The sequence below is a fragment of the Trichechus manatus genome, unplaced genomic scaffold, assembly GCF_000243295.1.
Source record: "Trichechus manatus latirostris isolate Lorelei unplaced genomic scaffold, TriManLat1.0 scaffold00028, whole genome shotgun sequence".
Classification (NCBI taxonomy): Eukaryota; Metazoa; Chordata; class Mammalia; order Sirenia; family Trichechidae; genus Trichechus; species Trichechus manatus.
Genome location: NW_004443964.1, coordinates 19,561,534 through 19,586,326, shown reverse-complemented (window position 1 = coordinate 19,586,326; position 24,793 = coordinate 19,561,534). Strand labels below are relative to the sequence as shown.

The following is a 24,793-nucleotide window of genomic DNA, read 5'->3' as shown; positions in this document are numbered from 1 at the left end:
CAACTGGCATAACACAGTTTATAAAGAAAATGTTCTACATTCTACCTTGGTGAGTAGCGTCTGGGGTATTAAAAGCCTGTGAGTAGCCATCTAAGATACTCCACTGGTCTCACTCCTTCGGGAGCAAGGGAGAATGAAGAAAACAAGATACAAGGAAAAGATTAGTCCAAAGGACTAATGGATCACAACTATCACAGCCTCCACCATATTGAGTCCAGTATAATTAGATGGTGCCTTCCTACCACCACTGACTGCTCTGACCGGGATCACAACAGAGGGTTCTAGAAAGAGATGGAGAAAAATGTAGAACAAAATTCTAACTCACAAAAAAAAGACCAGACTTACTGGCCTGACAGAGGCTGGACAAACCCTGAGAGCATGGCCCCCGGACACCCTTTTAGCTCAGTACTGAAGTCACTCCTGAGGTTCACCTTTCAGTCAAAGAAGACAGCCCTATAAAACAAAACGAGACTAATGGGGCACAACAGTCCAGGGACAACGACTAGAAGGCAGGAGGGGACAGAAAAACTGGTAATGGGAACCCAAGGTTGAGACGGGACAGTGTTGACACTTCGTGGGGTTGTTAACCATTGTCATAAAACAGTATGTGTACTCACTGTTTAATGAGAAACTGTTTGTTCTGTAAACCTTCATCTAAAGTACAATAAAATTAGAAGAGGCAGCTGTGCGGACAGAACAAGGAATACCGCGTGGTTTAAAGTTAGGAAAGGTGTGCGCCAGGGTTGCGTCCTTTCACCATACCTATTCAATCTGTATGCTGAGCAAATAATCCGAGAAGCTGGACTGTATGAAGAAGAAAGGGGCATCAGGATTGGAGGACGACTCATTAATAACCTGTGATATGCAGATGACACAACCTTGCTTACTGAAAGTGAAGAAGACTTGAAGCACTTACTGGTGAAGATCAAAGACCACAGCCTTCAGTATGGATTACACCTCAACATCAAGAAAACACAAATCCTCACAACTGGACCAATAAGCAACATCATGATAAATGGAGAAAAGACTGAAGTTGTCAAGGATTTAATTTTACTTAGATCCACAATCAACACCCACCAAAGTAGCAGTCAGGAAATCAAACGATGCATTGCATTGGGTAAATCTGCTGCAAAAGACCTCTTTAAAGTGTTGAAAAGCAAAGATGTCACCTTGAAGATTAAGGTGCACCTGACCCAAGCCATGGTATTTTCAATCGCCTCATATGCGTGGGAAAGCTGGACAATGAATAAGGAAGACTGAAGAAGAATTGGTGCCTCTGAATTGTAGTGTTGGCAAAGAATACTGAATATACCATGGACTGCTAGAAGAATGAACAAATCTGTCTTGGAAGAAGTACAGCCAGAATGCCCCTTAGAAGGAAGGATGGCGAGACTATGTCTTACATACTTTGGACATGTTGTCAGGAGGGATCAGTCCCTGGAGAAGAACATCGTGCTTGGTAAAGTACAGGGTCAGCGAAACAGAGGAAGACCCTCAACAAGATGGACTGACACAGGGGCTGCAACAATGGGCTCAGGCGTAACAATGATTGTGAGCATGGCGCAGGACCAGGCAGTGTTTTGTTCTGTGGTGCACAGGGTCACTATGAGTCGGAACCGACTTGACAGCATCTAACAACAAAAACAACAACACTCGCTTCTTAATTACTGGCAACCCAAGAGCAATCGACTCAAAGGAACTGAGAGGCTGAATGTGTCTGAGAATCAGAGCTGCATGCAGGGAATGAAAGATTTATTAAATATGGTAGTTCTATGAGGTAGACTGCTTCTTTTTCCTTTCATAGCATTAAAAATTGCAGAATATACATGGAATAGAAAAGCAAAATGAAAGATCTGTAGGCACGGATATTAGTTAAGATCAATGAGTTATACTTGTCAAACATCACTGATAATGACTGATGAAGCCTGTATCACAATGAAGAGGCCTGAGATTAATTTTAATACTTTAGGGCAGTAATTATCACACTTTCTGGTCTCAGGATTTTTTATGCTCTTAAAGTTTACTGAGGCGTCAAAGAGTTTTTGTTGATGTGTGTTATACCTAGTAATACTTAACATACCAGAAATTAAAACTGAGTTTAAAAAATATTTATTCATTAATTTAAAAGTAACAATAAACCTATTACACAGTAACATGATGTGTTTTTTTTTAAGAAAAATAACCATATTTTCCAGAACAAAACAACGAAAAAATCAGTGAGAAGAGTGCCATAGTTTAACATTTTTGCAAATTTCTTTCATGTCTGGCTTAATAGCAGACAGCTGGATTCTCATATCTACTTCTGCTTTCAATCTGTTGTGATATCACATGTCATGTAGTCTTTGGAAAATTCCATTGTACATTCATGAGAGTGAAAAAGGTACTATTCACAAAAGTGAAAAAGGCAAATAAGATCTAGGTATTATTTTGAAAATAGTTTTGATCTCACGGACCCCTTGAAAGGGTTTTGGGGACACCAGGAGTCCCTGCATCACACTTTGAGAACTGCTGCTTTAAAGAAATTTTAATCAGGATGACTCACTCCAACTCTTTTCCATCACTACAAAATTCAGAATTGATAAGTACTTTCTTTCTATGCCTGTATTTTATTATTGTTACCAAATTTCATGCAACTATCATTCCCGCCAATCGGCTGATTACAAAGATTCATTGAGAAATAGTATCTAACATAGCATCAGAGTTCTTATTTTTGCCTTAAAAAAAAACTTAAATGATTAGATATCTATACCACATATTAAATAGGGTGGTGGCTAGCAATGTTTAGCCAGAGGGAGGTCGAAGTGGCCCTTTTCCAACATTTGATTTCTATTTTGGAACCAAGATATTTCAGAAGCAATTGGTAACTTTTCATATATTCATCATCTATCTATATTTAATTCATGCATCAAAGTAGGCCTTTTAATTTAGCCAGCCCCCAAGCTTGTACCCCAAAATGGCTATAACCATCACAGTCTAGACAACGTATCAGATCAGAACTTAAGCTTCTTGAAGCAAGTATAGGGCTGATTTACATGTAATCCTGGTAGGTATCTTGGCATTAAAATGGCTTTAAAGAATAATAAACTGAATAAAATCCTTCAACTGAAGAAACTGACTACATATCTAAAAAACAGCAATGAAGCAAAACCATGAAAACATATGGTGAATTATAGTATCTCAAAGGGCAATTTAAAAGTTCAAAGGTGTTAATTAGATTAAAATAAGCTTTTTTACAAGAACAAAAACAAAGGATTAGAAAATCTATTTCTTCACAAAGAAAAATGAAGTAAGACTAGAAGAATTACTGAATAAATGACAAAGGATAAATTATATAATATTTAATCTCCTTATATATCTTTATTGGTCTTGAAAAAAGTTAAGAGCTTATAACTGGTTTCGTATTTTCAATTTTAGCGAATTTTAATGTGTAGCAGAAGAACAGATTTCTAAGGGAAAGAGTCTACTAAAATGGATTATTTGGCCCAAGTTTTTCTGTGCACTAAATTCTGTGTACTTAATTTTTTAAGTACATTTTTACTTTTTTTAGTAAGAACTTAAATTTTTCAGAAGTGACCTGACCTTTAAAACAAAACTTCAGATTTCTGGTTTATGACTAAATAAATCGTAACAAAAATCCCGTTACTTTATGCCTCGTCTCTCTCTCAATTTTCCTCATCACTTTTTTCAGGTTATGGGTCTATAATTTGAGAAACAGAGTAGGAATTAAAGAGATAAATACATTGGACTAGATATGTTCTCCTTGTGATAAGCCACAGCTCACTAATATTTTTCCTTCATGTACTTAACACGTATTACTTTTGTGATTATTTGGCCAATGTCTGTTCTCTCTCTAGGAGGGATACTAGATGGTAAGCTCCCCAAAGGCAGGAAATGTGGCTGCTTTTCTTGCCACTATATTCCTAGTACTGACATACAGCATCGTACCTGACACACAGTAGGTGCTTAATAAACATTTTTTGAATAAATGCATACACACATATACACATATATTCCTTTGACATCCATTCACTTATTTTGGTCCTATGAGGATGGTTTAGGTCTTACCTCTAAGATAACTCCTTGATGGATTGCCTTTCTATATACTGAAACTGAAATTTTCAATTTCTATATACTGATATTCTATATACTTAAATTTCTATATACTGAAATTGCCTTTCTATGCACTGAATCTTTACAAGGGATAACCATACATTCCTAAATATCCATACTCCCATACTTCCTATGGTTATTTCATGAAGAAGTAAAGTCACAAAAGAAAATGAAATTAATAGCTTTTGAAAATGGGATAAATGAACCGTCTCAGATCAAAATTAAAGTCTAAATAACTTTCAGTTTATTAAAACAAGGGGTACAAAATTAAGCAACACAATTCAGAAGACCATTACAATATATATCTTACCTTATATTTTTCATTTGCAAATAAAACTGAGGCTCTGTGAAATTTGCATAGAGGGTTCTTGGGGTCAATAACAATGGCTTTGTTTAGGGTATCCAAAGCCTTCTCTGATTTTTTCAGTGCATGTTGAACCTATAAGAAATAAAGGTCATATTAACGTTCCCTCTTGATAGTTATGAAGAAAGGTGAGAACCAAACAGTGTGACTAAAAACCAACTTAACGATAACAAAACTATTAGAGATAAGGCTGTATGGTCTAGCTGGGCTGTCCTTTGGGTTAACTGGACTTAGTAACTATCAAAATAATACAATATATTATCTCTGAAATCTCTTCCAATTTTCATTTAACTGCTTCACTTTAAAGACGAGAATACTGAAGTCTAGAGATGTTAAATAACTTGCTCTGGGATCAGAATCTAGGTCCTCGGGTTTCCAACTCAGTACTCTCTCAGTCACCATTATGCATCCATATAATAATCAAGATACTATCTTTAAAGCACATAAGTCTAAAAGGCAAGAAAACTTTGGTTTTCCCTTCACAAGAAAAACCTGTACTATTTAGCTAGATAAGACTCATATTTCAAAAGGTCTACTATAGTCCTCTAAATATTAGAATTTTTAAAACTTAAAGAACATGTAGAAGATTTGGCTTTAAACCTTATCAACCCTGTTTCACTCAGAACGATTATACTTTTTACCTACTTCAGGAATTTATTTGAAAAAATGATTCTTCTACTTTATACATTTGAAAAATGCTGATCTGTAATACTGGGAAATAAATTATTTAAATTTTAAATAACTTTAAAATTTTAAAGATTTAAAAAAATTACCAAGCCTATTATTCATTCAGAGTCCCTGCGTTATGCCACGGTTAAGTGCTCAGCTGCTAACTGAAATATACCCAGAGATACCCAGAAAAAAAGGCTAGGTGACCTACTTTTGAAAGGTCACAGCCACTGAAAAATCTATGGAGCAAAGTTCTATTCTGACATGCATGGGATCAACAGGATTCGGAACTGACTCAGTGGCAGCGGGTTACTATTTATTTATGTGCGTACACAGGTAGTCCCCGACTTAAGACTTAATCGAGTTACGACGAACCACACTTACAACTGACTTTTTTTTGGTACATCTTATTTTAAGTAATACGTACTACATACAATTTTGCAGTGTGTAATTTGCTGATATATTCTCAGATGTTCACTCGCAGATGTTCAGTATTATGATTTACTGATCAAAACACTGTCATATAGCAGGCTGTAGCCTGGTCTACAATGAAGTCTGTGTCGGTGTAGGGAGTCTTAACGAATAGAAAGATGGGCAACGTTCAACTCTAATAACATAAGACAACTGAACTGCACACATGACAACCGAACTGTGCGTGCGCCCAACAGCTGTTATGACACTGACTTCATTGTTGCAACACTGATGCTGAACAATGAAGATTAGATTTTTAAAGATACTGATAATAAAAGGCAATAATAACGAATACTAAAAAAAAAAAAAAGTTATTCAACTTACGTCAGAACCAACTTAAGATGGAGTCATTGGACTGTAACCCTATCCAAAGTCAGGGACTACCTATACTCATATTCTGTTACGTTTCTACATTGGACAAATTATACGTTAAAAATAAAGTAAGGTGAATGGATGCAGCTGCGTACTTTAATAACAAATATCACGGTCATAAGAATATTGGTTGCTAAACTCATCTATGCAATGATCTTTTCTTTTTTTTTTTTAAATAATACTTTATTGAGTTTTTTGGTGAAACTTTACACAGCAAGTTAGATTCCCATTTGGCAATTTCCACACAAATTGTTCAGTGACATTAGTTACATTTATTACAATGTGGCAACATTCTCTCTGTGTTCAGTTTGTTCCCATTTCAATACTCTAGTTTCCCAACCCCCTTATCTTCTGAGCTTTGGTTTTGAATAATTGTTGACCTTTTGGTCTCATACTGATGGTTTTTAAGTAGGGCACCAAACTATCCTTTATTTTGTGTGCCACTCTATTTTGCTAGAAGGTGATCTTAGGGAATAGGCTTGGTTCTAGGTTTAAAGAGTATCTCAGGGTGAAAATCTCAGGGAATCCTCTGTTCTCTACTGTTCCAGTTTGTCTGGCTTTTTTGTTTTAGTAAGAATTTGAGTTCTGTTCCATATTTTTCTCCCACTCTATCTGGGACCAACTATTGTGACCCTGGTCAGGATGGTCAGTGGTGGTAGCAGGGCACTATCTAGTTCTTCTGATCTCACGGTAGATGAGGTTGTGGCTCCTGCAGACTTGTTTCTTCTCTGCACTTTTGGTTACCTTCTCACTGTTTTGCTTCTGGTGAATAGAGACCCGTAGTTGTGTCTTAGAAGGCTGCTCACAAGCTTTAAGACCCCAGATACTACTCACTTCACTAGGATGCAGATTTTGATTTTTCTGAACTATGTTATGCCAATCAACTGAGCTATCCCATGAGACTATGGACCTAAGCCTTCAAACCCAGAAAACCAATGTTGGAAGGTATTTGATTATGTCTGAAGAGCATCCATATTTGTGTATTCAAGGAATATATGTGTCTGCATTCACATATCTGTATTTACACGCACCTATAGATACTTCTATCTGTTCTCACCTATGTACACACCTTTACCTACCTGTAAACCAATCTGCCTATACCAATCCATATGTGCTCAAATACTCATTTTTACTTTGATTGTGCTGTGCTCACACATCCACATTCGAAATTACTTTTCCCATTGCCAAAAATAACTAGCCTCTACGGTATAAAGTGTACTTTCTCCATCCCTCCTTCTCTCCCTGGTAACCACCAATGAACACTGGTCTCTCTATATCTATTTTTGTCTTCTTATAAAAGACAGCTCATACAGTATTTGTCCTTATATGCTTGACCTATTTCACTCAGCATTATGCCTTCTAGGTCCATGTCCATCCATGTTATGTTTCATGGACTCACTGTTCTTTACGGTTGCACAGTATTCCACTGTATGTATGTACTACAATTTGCTTATCCATTCATCCATTGATGGGCACTTTGGTTGTTTCCATTTATTTGCTATTGTGCATAAAGCAGCAATGAATATAGGTGTGTATATGTCTGTTTGTGTCACTATTTTTAGGTCTCTAGGGTATATACCTAAGCGTGGGATTGCTGGATCATAGGGTAGTTCTATTTTTAGCTTTTTGACAAAGCACCATACTGTCTTCCATAGTGGTTGTACCATTTTATAGTCCCACCAACAATGGATAAGGCTTCCAATCTCCCCCCATCCTTGCCAACATTTGTTGTTAACTGTTTTTTTTTTTTTTAATCAGTGCCATTTTAGCCGGGGTAAGATGGTATATCTCACTGTAGTTTTGATTTGCATCTCTCTAATGGCTAATGATTGTGAACATCTTTTCATATGTTTGTTGGTAGCTAGGATGTCTTCTTTGGTGAATGTTCTGTTCCTATCTTTTGCCTATTTTGTGATTGGGTTGTCTTTTTGTTGCTGAGTTGTTGAAGTTTTCTATAGATTTGGAGATTAGGCCCTTATCGGATAAGTTGTTTCCGAAGACTTTTTTCCCCCACTTTGCAGGTTGTCTACTTATTCTTTTAATAAAGTCTTTTGATAAGCATAAGTTTTTAATTTTTATGAGGTCTCATTTATCTATTTTGTCTTCTTCTACTTATGCATTTGTTATATCTGATATTCTACTTTTACAAAAGATGAGGTCCACAGTTTTCTCCCTATGTTGTCTTCTAGGAATTTTATGGTTTTAGGTTTAACAATTAGATCTTTGATCTATTTTCAGCTAGCTTTTGTGTATGGTGTGAGGTATAGGTCCTGTTTCATTTTTCTGCAGGTTGATAGCCAGTTCTGCCAGAACCATCTCTTAAAGAGATTGCTTCTGCCCCATTGATTGGACTTTGACCCTTTGTCGAAAATCAATTGTCCATAGATGGCTGGGTTTAATTCTGAGTTCTTAATTCTATTCCACTGGTCCATGTGTTTACTGTAGAACCAATACCAAGCTGTTCTGATTACAGCGGCTGTACAGCATGTTTTGATATTGCTTTGGCTATTCGGGGTTTCTTAGTTTTAATATTTCAGTAAAGAATGTTGTCTGGATTTGTATTGGGATTGCACTGGAACTGTAGATCACTTTAGGTAGAATTGACATTTTCACTATATGAAGTCTTCCAAGCCATGAACATGGGACATCTTTCTATTTTTATAGGTCTATTTTAGTCTCCTGCAGTGTTTTTTAATTTTTATTGTATAAGTCTTTTATGCCCCTAGTTAGGTTAACTCAAGTATTTTATCGATCTGGGGGCTATTGTAAATGGTACTACTTTCTTGATTTCTTTTTTGTAGAAGTCTTTGTTAGTGTAGAGGAACCCAACTGATTTTTCTGTGTTGATCTTGTACCCTGCAATGTTGCTAAACTCTTCTGTTAGTTCCAGCAGTTTTCTTGTGGAATCTTTAGGGTTTTCTATGGAAAGAAACAATGGAAAAGCTCAATATCATCAGTCAGAACAAGGCTAAGGTCTGACTGCAGAACAGACCATCAATTGCTCATATGCAAAGTTAAGGTGAAGCTGCAGAAAATTTAAATAAGTCAGCGAGACCCAAAATAAGACCTTGAGTATATCCCCCCTGAATCTGGAGACCATCTCAAGAATAGATTTGACATGTTGAATGCTGATGACCAAAGATCAGACGAGTTGTGGGATCATATCAAGGACATCATACATTAAGACAGCAAAAGGTCATTAAAAAGACAAGAAAGACATAAAAGACAAAAACTGATGTCAGAAGAGACTCTGAAACTTACTCTCAAACGTAGAGTAACTAAAGTGAATAGAAGAAATGGTGAAGTAGAAGAGCTCAACAGAAGTTTTCAAAGGGTGGCTTAAGAAGGCAAAGTAAGTATTATAATGAAATGTGGAAAGACCCGGAGTTCGAAAACCAAAAAAGAAGAACATGCTTGACATTTCTCAAGCTGAAAGAACTGAAGAAAAAATTCAAGCATCGAGTTGCAATTTTGAAGGATTCTATGGGCAAAATACTGAATAATACAGGAAGTATCAAAAGATGGAAGGAATATACAGAATTACTGCACCCAAAAGAATTGGTCAATGTTCAACCATTTCAGGAGATAACATATGACCAAGAACCAGTGGTAATGAAGGAAGAAATCCAAGCTGCACTGAAGGCATTGGTGAAAAACAAGGCTCCAGGAATTGATGGAATGCCAATTGAGATGTTTCAACAAACAGATGCAGTGCCCACTCATCTATGCCAAGAAATCTGGAAGACAGTTACTTGGCCAACTGACTAGGAAGAGAGATCCATATCTGTGTTCATTCCACAGTAAGGTGATCCAACAGAATGTGGAAATTATCAAACAATATCATTAATATCACACACAAACAAAATTTTGCTGAAGATAATTCAAAAACAGTTGCAGCAGTACGTCAACAGGGAATGTCAGAAAGTCCAGCTGGATACAGAAGAGGTTGTGGAACAAGGAATATCACTGCTGGTATCAGATGGATCTTGGCTGAAAGCAGAGAAAACCAGAAAGATGTTTACTGTGTTTTATTGACTATGCAAAGGCATTTGGCTGTGTGCATCATAACAAATTATGGAAAACATTACGAAGAATGGGAATTCCAGAACACTTAACTGTGCTCATGCGGAACCTGTACATATATCAAGAGGCAGTTATTTGAACAGAACAAGGGGATACTATGTGGTTTAAAGTCAGGAAAAGTGTGCATCAGGGTTGTATCCTTTCGCCATACTTACTCAATTTGTATGCTGTGTAAATAATCTGAAAAGCTGGACTATATGAAGAAGAACATGGCATCAGGATTGGTGTAAGGCTCATTGACAACCTGTGATATACAGATGACACAACCTTGAGTGCTGAAAGTGAAGAGGATTTGAGGCACTTACTGATGAAGATCAAAGACTACAGCCTTCAGTATGGATTACAACTCAACATAAAGAAAACAAAAGTCCTCACAACTGGACCAATAAGCAACATCATGATAAACAGCGAAAAGATTGAGGTTGTCAAGGATTTCATTTTACTTGGATCCACAATCAATACCCATAGAAGCAGCAGTCAAGAAATCAAATGACATATTGCATTAGGCAAATCTGCTGCAAAAGACCTCTCTTAAGTGTTAAAAAGCAAAGATGTCACTTTGAAAACTAGATGAGTGTGACCCAAGCTATGGTATTTTCAATCGCCTCATATACATGTGAAAGCTGGACGATGAATAATGAAGACTGAAGAAGAACTGATGCCTTTGAATTATGGTATTAGTGAAGAATACTGAATATGCTAGGGACTGCCAGAAGAATGAACAAATCTGTCTTGGAAGAAGTACAGCCAGAATGCTCCTTAGACGTGAGGATGGCGAGACTTCGTCTCAGGTACTTCGGACATGTTATCAAGAGGGACTAGTTCATGGAGAAGAACATCATGCTTGGTAAAGTAGAGGGTCGTCAAAAAAGAGGAAGACCCTCAACGAGATGAACTGACATAGCGGCTGCAACAATGGGCTCAAATACAGCAATGACTGTGAGGATGGCACAGGACCAGGCAGTGTTTTGTTCTGTTGTACAGAGGGTCGCTGTGAGTCTGAACTGACTCAATGGCACTTAACAATTATTTAGTTTCTATGTATTTATTTATTCTTCCTGTTGTTGATTTCTAGCTTCATACTGTTAAGGTCAGAGAAGATGCTTTGTATGATTTCAATCTTTTTTTTTTAAACTCAGATTCTTTCTATTAAATTTTATTGTGCTTTAGGGAAAAGTTTACAGCTCAAGTTAACTTCTCATTGAAAAATGTATACACATATTGTTTTGTGATATTGGTTGCAATCCTCACAATGTCACAGTGTGACAGCACGGGTTCTCTGTGTTCATAAAAATATGGAAGGCTTCACGAATTTGTGTGTCATTCTTGTGCAGGGGCCATGCTAATCTCTGTATCGTTCCAATTTTAGTATACATGCTGCCGAAGTGACCACAGATTTCATTCTTTTTAAATTTGTTGAGACTTGTTTTGTGTCCTAGTATATGGGTCTGTTCCGGAAAATGACCCATGTGTACTGGAGAAAAATGTGTATTATTCCGATGCTGGTGGAGTGTTCTATGTATGTCTGTTAGGTCCAATTGGCTTATGTTTTTTTTTAAGTTCTCTATGTCCTTAGTGATCTTCTTTTTAGATATTCTATCATTTAAAGTGGTATGTTGAAGCCCCCTACTATTGTGGAGTTATACATTTCTCCTTTCATATTAGTATTTGTTTCATGTATTTTGGTGCATTGCTGTTAGGTGCATATATACTTATAATTATTATGTCTTCTTGCAGGATTAACCCTTTTATTATTATGTAATGTCATTCTTTATCTCTTGTAATAGATCTTGACTTAAAGTCTATTTTATCTGATACCAATATGGTCACTCTGCTTTTTTTTTTGTTTACTGGTTGCATGGAATATTTTTCTCTATCCTTTTATTTTCGGTCTGTTTGTGTCCTTATGTTTAACGTGTGTTTCTTGCAGACAGAAAAAGGATGGATCATGTTCTTTTATCCATTCTGCTACTCTTGATCATTTGCATGGGGTTTTTAGACCATTTACATTTAAGGCTACTACTGAAAATGAAGCATCTACCTCATTCGTTTTTTGAGTGGTTTGTATCTTCTTTGCTGTTTTATTTTGATTTTTCTATTGTTTTTTGTATTTGGCTGCTTTCTTGGGATGAGCCTTTTTGCTAACTTCCTTCTTCTGAATGTTTCTTCTTGGTGATTTCTTAGTGGTTACCATATATGTTACATTACATAACCTACAATTTATGCAATGATATTTGCAGAAAGTTATTACTACATGTGGCCAAATATTGAGACCCTATAAACTAGTTCCCTAAAAGAGAAAAGCATATTCTCTTATCTGAAATTTCTTCAAATAAGCCACTCAGAATTTTAAAACAATCTGTTCTACAATAACTTTAAAAAATAGAAACTTCAACAAAGGTGTCAAGAGATACTCAAGTTTGATCTGCTTATCTTAAAAAGATGGCAAAACAAAATAAACTTAAGTGGATATATTTCCTCTATATTGTTTGCATAGTATGTAATATACAAGAATCTACTATGTCAATTTTTAAGGTAATTATCATGGCCGATTTCATCATAGTCAATAAAGAACTAGAATTCTTTCCCCAAAATAAACAGTGAAATTCCAAACTAACATAATATCCTCATACTGTATGCCCATCCCACAAAAGCCAAACTCGGTATGTATATATATGTGTATATGTACGTGTGCGCGCGCGTACGCGCATGTGTGTGCATGTGCATGAGAGCTGGAGAGAGAGAAGGAAGAGAGAACAAGAATGAGGACCTAATATACCATACTTACAGAGAAACTAACTAATAAACGAGATTTTTAAAAGCAAACAAAGATACCTTTTCTCCTATCAAAGTACAATTTATCATTAGATATATTTTAAAGATGTAAACATGAAATAGTGATCCATATTGCCTTATAAGAATTTTAATTTGTTCTGATATACCTGTATCACTCATGCATAAACACAAGAAATCACTTGCTTTGAAATAGTAATTACTTAATCTTGGAGCTAAATATTAACATATGGAAAAGTGTTTTCAAAAATATGAACTGTCTCACTTGAGTCTCATAACAACCCTATGAAATAGGCAAAGCAGGTATTGCTGACATTAATAAAATAGAAGCTCAGAAAAATTAAGTGACTTGCCCAAGGGTAAGGGCACTCCAGAGACCTTTCCTTAGACCGAGTAAAAAGGTGATGCTTTTGGCCACAAATGACCTCAGGATACTGTTTCAAGAACAACAACAACAAGCTCCAATTTTCATTATAGCAATTAAGTCAATAAATACATTTCAAAATGGAGATTAATAAAACAGTAATGTTAAGAAAAGGACATCATGTTTGGTAAAGTAAAAAGTCAGTGAAAATGAGGGAAAATCTCACTGAGATGGATTGATACAATAGCCACAACAATGGACTCAAACATACCATGATCACGAAGACAGCCCAGGACGAGGCAACATTTCATTCTGTTAAACATAAGGTCATCATGAGCCAGAGCTGACTCGAGGACAACTAACAACAATGTTTGGAAAGCTACTTACTACTCCAATGTGGCAAAGTAAAACTGAACTTTGAGGGTTGATATCAAGTGCTTTCTGGAAATGCATTTCTGCAAGGCTGAATTTTTCTTGTTTGTAATAAATCATTCCCAAACCATACCTGAAAGTATAAAAAGTATAATTTTAGGGATATGAACTTTTGGTGTTAATTTAGTTCAGCTAATAATAAGATGCTGCTAACCAAAAGGCTGGCAGCTCGAATCCACCAGCTGCTCCTTAGAAACCCTGTGGGGCAGTTCTACTCTGTTCTATAGGGTCACTATGAGGTGGAATTGACTTGATGATAACCGGTTTGGCTTATTAATTTTTTTAGAAGGGAGGCAAAAAGCATCAGTCATGATAAAAAAAATCAAATCTTAATCATAATGCAGTTTCTACATTCTTTGCTCAAATGTGTATATATTTTATATCCTTATAATTATAGTATACATAGTATCATATTTGGCTTCCCTTCCCCCTCACTTACTGTATCAAATACATGCTCCTATATTTATAGACTTCAAAATTATAATTTGCAAAGGCTATGTAGTAGTGAATAAAGATGATATACAGGAATTTCTCCCAAATTTTCAAAACATCAAATGAATATAGTATAACTGATCTACATTAAGGATATCTCTCTTGGCCATATGACTACATGATGATGAGGATTGAATACCACAGGCATAAGCAAAAAGGCACAACATGTCTGTTTTGAGAGTGGCTTTATCATTATAATGGTGCTATATGTGAAGAAAACATAAAAAGCTTTATGCTAAAGATGGTGAAGGTAGAAATAACAAAAGAAAGGCTACTTACTCTAGAATTGGAATAATAAATTTGCTCAGTGTTTAGCTAGATACTTTGAGAGGCCTAAATATCTCTTTATTTAATTCCTTCTAGTAAAAGCTTGCAATTCTGAATTTTCCTCTTTTCTTCCAATTTAAACAATATTTTTATAACAATTTTTGACTATGGCAAAGTTTCTTAAGAATCCAACTACTGCAATATAGCAGAACATATACTAAAACCCAAAAACGAAACCCACTGCCTTCGAGTTGATTCCAACTCATAACGACCCTATAGGACAGAGCAGAACTGCTTCATAGGGTTTCCAAGGAGTGGCTGGTGGATTCGAACTGCCAACCTTTTGGTTAGCAGCTGAGCTCTTAACCACTGTGCCACCAGGGCTATATACTACACATTTAAAAACCAATACAGATCCTGTTAAGAACTAAGCTCTTAAAATATTGGAGAACTTCTATCTATGTGAAGAGAAGGCAGTATCAGAAAGTTTGAGCATCTCCTATGTCAGCAAAAGCTAGCAATTATCAGGCTATCTTTCAGGCAATACAATTACTTAAAAATTAATCCATTAAAAAATACATACAAATTCAAAAATATATACTAGTTATCCAATGTTTTTCATTTAGCAACAAATAGAATGATAAAATTCAATTAAAATAATTAAATCCAAAAAAAAAAATCTAACATACAGACTACTACAGAGTTATAAATTCAGAACTGCACTTCTCCTTGATCTTTAAACTATTAAGTTCGTCAAGAAAAATACAATAAAATGTAAATATGGTATTCAGGCAGAAATCGGAACAAATTTTTTCATGTCTTCTTCGTTTGATAACAAAATAAGCCAGATAGTAAACTTTCTATTTGTCTACTTGAGCACAAGTACAAAAAAGTAAAATAGAGACATTACTTAATAAACCAGAACACTGAGTTGAAATAAATATTCATGATTACATGTCAAAGAGCAAAAACTAGTGTATATTTTTTAATGTTTATTCTCCATTAATATAGGTGAATTATACTATTCCTCCTCCCCACTTTCTAAAACATTTTCTATGTTAACCATAATTTCAGTGTTAAAAGAAAAAGTAACAAATCAAGAAGCAAAACCAACTATTTGCAAAAGCTTGGTAGAGAAATGGCTGAAACTGTTGACTATAAGGATGTGGTATTCTAATAATCATTAGTTAAGAGTTGGTTAAAAGTATAAACTCCACATAAAAACATTACAGTTAGAAGTTATCAACCAGTAACATCTTTAAGTATTAGTAACCAAACTCATGACAGTAAAGAGAAATCTAACAAGAAACACTACCAAGTATCAGCCTCTCAATAAGATTTTGTCTTTGCACTTTATTAGCACTTACCATGCATTATAATGTCTAGGATTGACTCTGATAGCATTTCGAAAACAAGCTAATGCTTTGTCTAGTTCTTCAGTTAACACAAACTCATGACCTAATAGAGTATAGGCATAAGCATAATTTGGATCAACCTGGATAGCTCTCTGGAAGAATTTAATTGCAATATCATGTTCCCGTTGCAAACTGAAACAGTTCCCTGCAGCACACCAGGCCTTAAAAAAAACGGAAGCAAAAAACACACAATTAAAATTTTATTTTATTTTTTCTAATTAACAAACCAAATCTAAGACTGAAATCAAGACTCAGACTTCACTTAGAATATAAAAACTGAAGTGTTTTAATAGATATATTTAATTTTAAGCTTAAATATGTTATGAAAAGCGACATCACTCAACATTCTTGATATGCACTGAAATGTAGTTCCTACAGGAAGTACAGCATATAAACTAACTGTGCCTATGGCTTAAAATGACAATTGAAATTACTAATTTAAAATTGGCATTTCTTTCAATCTATACAACTCTTTAATGAAATCTCAACATGGTGACGATAGCAATTTTAATAGTTGTATCTTGAATAATCCTGAACAACGTATCTACTTTGTGATTTGTCTATTTGTTAATTTCCACCATATATTTTAGAACTTTCTCTTCTTCTCTGGGTCCCTGCCTAGATGGAGGAGGGTATAAAAACAAATGTGGGTGATACTAAATCGTGTTTGATTTGGTTGATCTCCATTTGTAAAGGGTGATCAAAAGGTAACTATATAAGCAAAATCTTTCAGTCAACATACCTCTGGTGAATTTTTATCCATGTCTGTTAAATCTTTTGAAAGAACTGAAAGAGCAACATCTTTTTGAAGATGCCAAAGTGTTGTAGAGTAGATCTCCATGCCTTCAACTCTATAATTCTCAATCCTTCTAACCTCTGAGAATATTCTTTCAGCCTGAAATAGAAAAACTTGTAAGGGGAAAGCAAGCTGACATAATTTACATATATATGGGTAGAGCACTGGGGACTGGCTTTACAAGACCTAAATGCTGCCTTCTACTATGGTTTTTACACGGAAATGTTAATAACACAAGGCCAAACTGAGCACCTGGCCTTGTGTTACTACTTATAAAAGTCAAGATAAAAACATGAACTCTGGGGAAAAATATATTTCCACCAAAAAGACAGATGAGAAATCTATACAAAGTTACAGCTTAGAAACGACATGTCAGTATTTTATTCTCAAAAAGTACAGGTTCAAGCCTTAATAACAGCTTTACAGAATAACTCACAGGAAAGGTAATGGAAGAATGACTTCTGTAACAAAAAAATCTATTTTTCCACTGACTTTTATTAAGGGATTGAGCTGAAAACTCTAGGGGAAAAAACAGGTTAAAGTGGCCCATGCGATATCTAGGATCAGCTTGATGATTTGTTAACTTCCCTGAAATCTCTTAAAAGTTATACAGATAAGTTTTTCAAATAGGCATTTAAGCCATCAATGGTTACAAGATGGCACACCTAGCCAATGCCAAATACAGATACCTTTTCTTTACATGGAGCCCTGGTGGCACAGCGGTTAAGAGCTCAGCTGCTAGCTAAAAGGTTGACAGTTCAAATCCACCAGCCACTCCGTGAAAACCCTATGGGGCAGTTCTACAGTCTTACAGGGTTGCTATGAGTTGGAATGGAGATGGCTGCAATGGGTTTGGTTTGGTTCTGGGGTTTCTTTAAACATTTGGGTCACTGTTCTCTAACTAGGGTAAACAACAAAATTCATGTATTTTTAAAGTATCTGTGAAACAACACAGGAGCCCTGGTGGCACAGTGGTTAAAGTGCTTGGCTGTTAACCAAAAGACTAGTGGTTCAAATCCACTAGCCGCTACACAGAAGAAAGATGTGGCAGTCTGCTTCCGTGAAGATTTACAGTCTTGGAAACCCTATGGGACAGTTCTATTTTGTCCTATACGGTGGCTATGCACTGGAATGGACTACAGCAGTGAGTGGGTGAAACAACTAGAAATAATTTTGAAAAGGTCTTGTCAAAGAAAGTTTTTGCCTGTCTGTGTATTGGTAAAGGGCCATAATCTAAATATGGATTAGTCTCTGGATGGTGCAAACAGTTTGCACTTGGCTGCTAACTGAAAGGTTGGAGGGCCAAGTCCACCAAGAAGCACTGTGGAAGAAAAGGTCTCGTGATCTACTTCCATAAATTTACAGCCATTGAAAACCGTATGCACAATTCTACTCTGAAAAATGTAGGGTCGCCATGAGTCGGAACCGAATCGATGGCAACGGGTTTGGTTTTGAGCAATGTAAGACTTTCTGACTACAACCCTCTTTTCTTTCCTACACAAAATTACATGAATAGGTGAACTCTGCATTTATTCATTCTCTGCCTGGAAGAACATTTCCCCCCGTATCTTTGCATGGCTCATGAAGGAAGAAGGAACTTTTCTTCTCTGAGCACCACGCTATAAAACAGCACCACACTTCACTATCCTCCAAACTCCTTACCATGTGTTATTTTCTTCATATGATTTACAGCTACTTGTCATTATACATTTATTGGCCTATAATCTCTTTCTTTTACTAGAAGTGTAAGCTCCAAGAAGGCAAGAAATTCTGTTTAGCTGTATTCCAGAGTCTAGAAGACTATCTGGCACATAATTAGTACTTAAATATACATTGAACAACTGAAAATAAATACAGCAGAAAGTAATCTTATTATCAATTGTAAATAATCCATATTAGAGGAATTTTATTAATATATAGCTTTGTTAGAAGGTGTGTTTTAGTTTAGGTTTAGAAGGCAGGAGAGAAAATGCTTTGGTAACAAGTGGGGAGGTTATTTAAACCAGAAATTAGACTCTTCTTTGGCTCTAGGTTAATCATTCTCTCCTTTTCTGACACAAACAGATGACTTAAGCAACGAATATAATTAAAATTAAAAGGATAAAAACCTTGTGATAAGGGCATTACGTCCTCGATTAAATACAACTTTCTTCATAGCAATCTTCAAGTTTTTAAAATATAATGCCAAAAATTCATCCTAGTAGGTAACTCAATATATGTTGTAAAAAGAATTTAGACCATATATATCATATCGTAAATGTGTATTTCAGCTCCAATTAATAAAGGGACAAGTGTTTCACCTAAGAATATATTGATAACTTGGTTTTTCACAAATCTATCTCAGGTCATCTTATAGAACTTAAATTACTCACCCTTCAACACAAGAAATATTTGTATTTATAAATTATAAGTTTTGAAAAAAAAGTATAACAATGTTACATAATAAATATTATCCTTTTAGATCTAACCTTCTCAAGCATAAAAATTTTAATTATCTCTAGAAAGGCATATATAACTGTTTTCTATACTTACTTGCATGTATTCTGAAAGTTCAAAATACGCCCTTCCAATTTGGCATAGTACCCAACCCGTATTGTAGTGGTGAGAAGGTAGATGGCTCAGTATATTTATAGCTTCTTTGCAGTTGTATGAACACAAAGCTAGATAACCTTTCCCCATTTCACGAAGAAGGGTCATCAAACCTTCTAGGAGAAAATAATATAGTAAACAAAGGAGAAAAACAAAAAACCAGTCTGGTTTTCTAGAAAGGCTAATTACCAAAAACTCATTAAAAATTTCAATATCTATGCAGAAAATACTAAAGGGACTGTAGTGAACATAAAGAGGATTTACTTAAAATAAGTGGGTAATAAAATAAAATACGAAGAAGATGTTAAAAGTTAAAAACAGACCTGCTGCTGCTTTCTGTAGAGTAAAAGCCTGTATCTGCGGTGTGATTGTGGATATTTTCCCTTCTGAAATGATGGAAGAATCCAATTTTGTAATTTCCAGGCTATCATTTATGTTAGGTTGAGTTATTCCTCCTTTATTAGTTTTACTTTTTGTTTTTCTGTTTGGGATTTTGGGTGGAAACTTCATTTTTAATTTTTTACTATTCTCCTGTAAAAAGGGGGGGAAATTCCATACTTGTTATACTTGTGTATTTTAGATCTCTCCTCTACCCCTTCTCAAGTATTATATATAAGTGTGCAATCTTAATTAATCTAAATTTTTCTCAGAAGAAACTATAAAAACAAAGGTTTTCAAAGTAATTTAATTTTAAATGCAACAACTCTGAAAATAAACTGCATTAACTGACTAGCTAGTGATTAAGGTGAGAGTAAGTATTGCTCTCTTCTGAAAGTATATCACACTTTCATTTATTATTTAAAAATAAGAAAATAAATAGATGCAATACTACCTAAGTGTCTCAACAGCATTAAAATTGTTGATCTGTGTATGTCGAAGTTAAAGACCGCCTATAACATCTGTCAATGGACCAAGAAAATTTGCAAAGGGATAAGGAGGTCCTCCAATTTTTAACAACTTTTTATTTTGAAATAATTTTAGATCCACAAGGAGTTATACAAATTATACAGAGAATTCCCATTTACCTTTCACCCAACTTCCCCCAATCTGACATAACCACAGTACATCATCAAATCCAGGAAACCGCCATTGGTACAATACTAAGAACTAAACTACAGACCTTATTCGGATTTCATCAGTTTTCACATACATTCTTTTTTTGTTCTTTGGTGTAGAGTTCTATGACATTTTATCACACATATGGATTTGTGTAATCAACCACAATAATCAGGATACAGGACTATTTCATCATCTAAAAGAAATTCCTTGGCTTTCCTTTAGTAGTCATACACCCACAATCCTAACTCCTGGTAACCACGAATCTGTTCTCCAACACTATAGTTTCGTCATTTCAGGAATATTATATAGTGATATTTATCAAAGGACCAAAAAATTTTATAAAATGTATAAGGCCATCCAAGTTAAAAAAATTTTTTTTAATTCTAAATTTAAGGAAATTTATTTATTGGGATAAACTTTAGTGAAGTTATTTATTAGAGACAGAGTTATCGATGAACAGAAATTTTGGAGAGGGGGATGCGTTCAGTACATGTGACTTACAGACATCTTTAAATTACCTTGGTTGTAGAGCTGTCACTAGTAAAAAGTCGTGAACTTCTTCGAGGCAGTGCGTTTGGGGGAGATGTGATAGTGGGGCTCAATACCTGAGGTGTTGTACTAAAAAACAATTATAAAAGAAGACATTTATTTTTCACTCCATTTACGACCATTAACTTTGTTTCAAAAAATATTCATTTATCATGTTTGTACTCTAAAGTTGATGAGTTTGATTGGTCCTTTTCTTTTCCCCTTATGTTACCATAAAATGTTACCATAAAATGGTAAAGATTATAGCACAGATCCTCATTCTATCTGTAACTGCTAATTTGAATTTAGAACAATCTACATAAAAACTCTGGGCCAATAAATGGTAAATATATCTATAAGCCTATTATATCCAGCCCTCATTTGCAACTATAGCAAGTTAGGGAAAAGGAAAAGATAGCTGGCCATGGAAATTCACAATTGTGGGATTATTTGTCAACAAATATATACCACTAGAACAAATAACACTTGAGAAGTTATTTCCCTGTAAATTCAAACAGCCCCATCAAGGTTTATTCAGTTTAGAGCAAAAGGATTCGATAATCACTTGGATATATTTTTTACTTTAAAGGCAAACATAAGATACAAGAATTTCATTCTTAGAAAGCAAGCAAACTTAAAACCTGAGATCATCTAATTGAGAGTGGTTAAGTCATGGACTAAAGTGCCTACACTTTATGGGAAATCTTGTTAGTTACCTGAGCCTGGGGGAAAGAAGCGTCTAAAAATAAAAAAGAGATGCTGACCAGTGAGTAAAGAATGCCTAGGGCTGTCCTTAATCATTCAAAAGACAGAGCCCCAAATCAGGAACTTTTGCAAGTGAGGTCATTTAGGTCAACCAATTTGTTTTTAAAAGTACAATATCCCTTATTTGGAAAGAAGAACTATGTGTCAGTTATACTACAAATATGAATTATATTTTGTTAATACTTGTCACTGTTGATTCTAACTCATAGCGACCTTATAGGACAGAGTAGAACTGCCCCATAGGGTTTTCAAGTCCGCAATCTTTACAGAAGCAGACTGCCACATCTTTCTCTTATACAGCAACTGGTGGGTTCAAACCGCCAACCTTTAGGTTAGAGACCAAGCCCTTAACCATTGTGCCACCAGAGTTCCTTATTTCGTTATTAAGATTGCCTAACTGTAGAAAAGTGTTTTGTCTGAGAAGTGAGAGAGAATAATTTCATAGCATGGGGCAGCCTGAGAATGTTGCTGAGATTGCTTTAAATAGACAGAAGGCTGCATGAGGATAGCATAAATCTTGTGGGGTAGAAGTAAAAATAATAAAAAGAGGTGTTCTGGGGCTGGGAGGGTAGAGAAGACAAACTCTTCCTATGTTATAATTTTGGTTAGTATTCTGTTAGCTCCAAAGCCTGACATTACACAAGGAAAAAATGCCCCAAATCTGACAGGTACCACAAAAATGAAGCAGGATACTGAGTGATTTTGAAATATTGGTCACATCATATGAAATATTTATATATTAATAATTATAACTTGCATCCGTTTAACTAGGAGTTTGACAATGAAAGGACTGCCTAGGTTTGAAATCAGGCTCCACCACTTACAAGCTCTGTGAATATGTGCCAGTTGTTTTAAACTTATTTTTTGTAAAGTCTGTATAAATAGTATCATTGTTTTATGGTTTTCTCATAAAATATGAAGTGTTCTGATAGTTATAAAAATACTATGAAAATATATAAAAATTATTTTTAGAGGAAAATTTACATAGAGAAAATGACACACAAACTTTCTTGGGCCATTTAGCTAAGAATACTATACCATTCTAATTTAAATAAAAAAAGCAAAAACATTTTCTAAATACAAAGAACAGACCTCTGCTACCAGCCATGATTTTATAATAATATGGGACTGGATTTACTCTCCTCGTTAAACAACTACAACACCTAACAAAGTATATGAAACAATGGTTTTCAGACAATGGACAACAGGTAGCACATGCCTGAGGAGACTTTCAATGCTGCAGGGAAGGGGAACACAAATAGAGCTCAGTGGTCTCCCTGTGTTGAGAAGAAAAGGTTGAGAAGTAGAAGAGGCCAAGGGAGCTAGAATCTGCAGGACAGAGTAGTGGAGAGGAGAAAGCTATAGAGGGATGCTCCAAAGATCTGCATGGGGATTTCCCTTGAGTCTTTAGCTGAAAACATCAGTGCAAGAGTGTGAGTAAACACCTGAAGCTGGGGGAAAGAACCACTGGAAAGGAACAGGCAGAACAGTTGTTGGATCCAACCCTAGGCTGGGAATAGTTCACATTTCTAATAGCCAGAGTGGAGAAACTCCAGAATAAATGGGCCATTGGGTAAAGTACTCAAAGAGTATTGCCTCAATAGTGGGGCAACATTAGTCCAGACTAAAGGCTGGTCTTTCCCATCGAAACAAAGCTTAAAAAAGCAAGACTTAAAAGGATCAAACTGTTTCTAAGCAACTGAAACTGCATACCAGAACAAAACTTAAAAACACTTAAAGGAAAAAAAAAAAAATCTAGCATTCAACAACGTAAAATTTACAATAACTGGCGTCCAGCAAAAAAATATCAGGTATGCAAAGAAGCAGGAAAATATGATCTATAATAAAGAGAAAAATCAAGCAATAAAACAGACCCAGATATGACACAGTAGCAGAATTACTAGATAAAAATATTACAAGAGCTATTATAAATATGCTCCATATGTTCAAAAAGGTAGAAAGTAAGGGCATGTTAAGGAGAGACCCAAATCAAGCTTCTAGAGATGAAAAATTCAGTGTCTGAGATGAAAAATATAATGCATGGGATTAACAGATAATTAGACACTGCAGAAGAAAAGCTTAAATAACTTCAATACATATCAATAAACACTATGCAAAATGAAACACGGAGAGGAAAAAGTCTAGAAAAAAAATAAGCAGAGAGTCTGTGAACTTGGAAGCTAAACGGACAACTTCAAGTGGTCTAATATACATGTACTTGGAGGCTCAGAAGAGTAGAGGGACATGGACAGAAAAAATATTTGAAGAAATAATAGCCAAAAATTAGCCAAATTTGATAAAAAACTACAAACTCACAGATCCAAAATGCTAGATGAACCCCAAGGCCAAGAACCATGAAGAAAACTACACGAGGGTATATCATAATCAAATTGCTTAAAACTAGTGATAAAGAAAAAAAATCTTAAAACAGCCAGAGAAAAAAGACACATTACATATAAAGGAACAAAGATGAGAATGACATTGGACTTCTTGTCTGAAATAGCGAAAGCCAGAAGACAGTAAAGCAGTTACCTTTGAGGAAAAAAACTGTCAACTAGAATTCTATACCCAGTAAAAATACTTTTAAAAGCAAAGATGAAATAAAGATTTTTTTTTACATACAAAAGCTGAAAGATTTCATTACCAGCAGACCTGGACAACCAGAAATATTAAAGGAAGTCCTTCAGGTTGTAGGAAAATGATACCAGATAAAAATCTGGATCTAAAGAAAGAAAGAACACCAAAAATAATAAATACAAAACAGACTTCTTTTTCTTATTTTAAAAAATTTCTATAAAAGATAAAAGACTGTTTAAAGCAGAAACGAAAACTATTCACTGTGGGATTTACAACATATGTAGAAATAAAATATATGACAATTGCATAAAGACAGGGGAGGAGCATGGAAGTATACTGTTGTAAAGTTTTATACTATACGTGAACTGGTATAATAGTACTGGAAGGCACACTTTGATGAGTTAGATGTATACTATAAACCTAAACAACCTCTAAAAAGACAAAACAAAGAGTAATTGTTAATAAGGCAATAAACAACAACAACAAAAAACCAAACCCACTGCCATCAAGTTGATTTCGACTCCTAGCAACTCTACAGGACAGAGCAGAATGGCCCCAATAGAATTTCCAAGGAGTGGCTGGTGGATTCGAACTGCTGACCTTTTGGTTAGCAGCTGAGCTCTTAACCACTGCACCACCAGGGCTCC

General features: G+C 35.2%; 1 protein-coding gene and 1 non-coding gene across 10 annotated transcripts in view; both read right to left on the bottom strand.

The window, feature by feature from the left end:
• CDC27 (cell division cycle 27) overlaps window positions 1-24,793 on the bottom strand; it is a 72,190-nt gene that overhangs the window by 9,201 nt on the left and 38,196 nt on the right. For 6 of the 9 annotated variants that reach the window (XR_002823715.1, XM_004374247.2, XM_004374248.2 and 3 more), the window contains 7 exons: window positions 20,795-20,894; window positions 19,541-19,748; window positions 19,161-19,333; window positions 16,575-16,727; window positions 15,785-15,993; window positions 13,614-13,731; window positions 4,421-4,549 (listed from right to left, as the gene is read on the bottom strand). Coding sequence is in view for 8 of the 9 variants with exons in the window: in XM_004374247.2 (XP_004374304.1) it covers window positions 4,421-4,549; window positions 13,614-13,731; window positions 15,785-15,993; window positions 16,575-16,727; window positions 19,161-19,333; window positions 19,541-19,748; window positions 20,795-20,894 (1,090 nt within the window). In the remaining variant the exon portion in view is untranslated. Of the gene's footprint in view, window positions 1-4,420; window positions 4,550-8,860; window positions 8,906-13,613; window positions 13,732-15,784; window positions 15,994-16,574; window positions 16,728-19,160; window positions 19,334-19,540; window positions 19,749-20,794; window positions 20,895-24,793 lie in introns of those variants that run through there. The other 3 variants (XM_023729386.1, XM_012554960.1, XM_023729388.1) reach the window with 2 other exon arrangements.
• Window positions 11,359-11,462, bottom strand: LOC111820193 (U6 spliceosomal RNA). Its single transcript, XR_002823736.1, has one exon. It is a non-coding gene; the product is annotated as a U6 spliceosomal RNA (small nuclear RNA).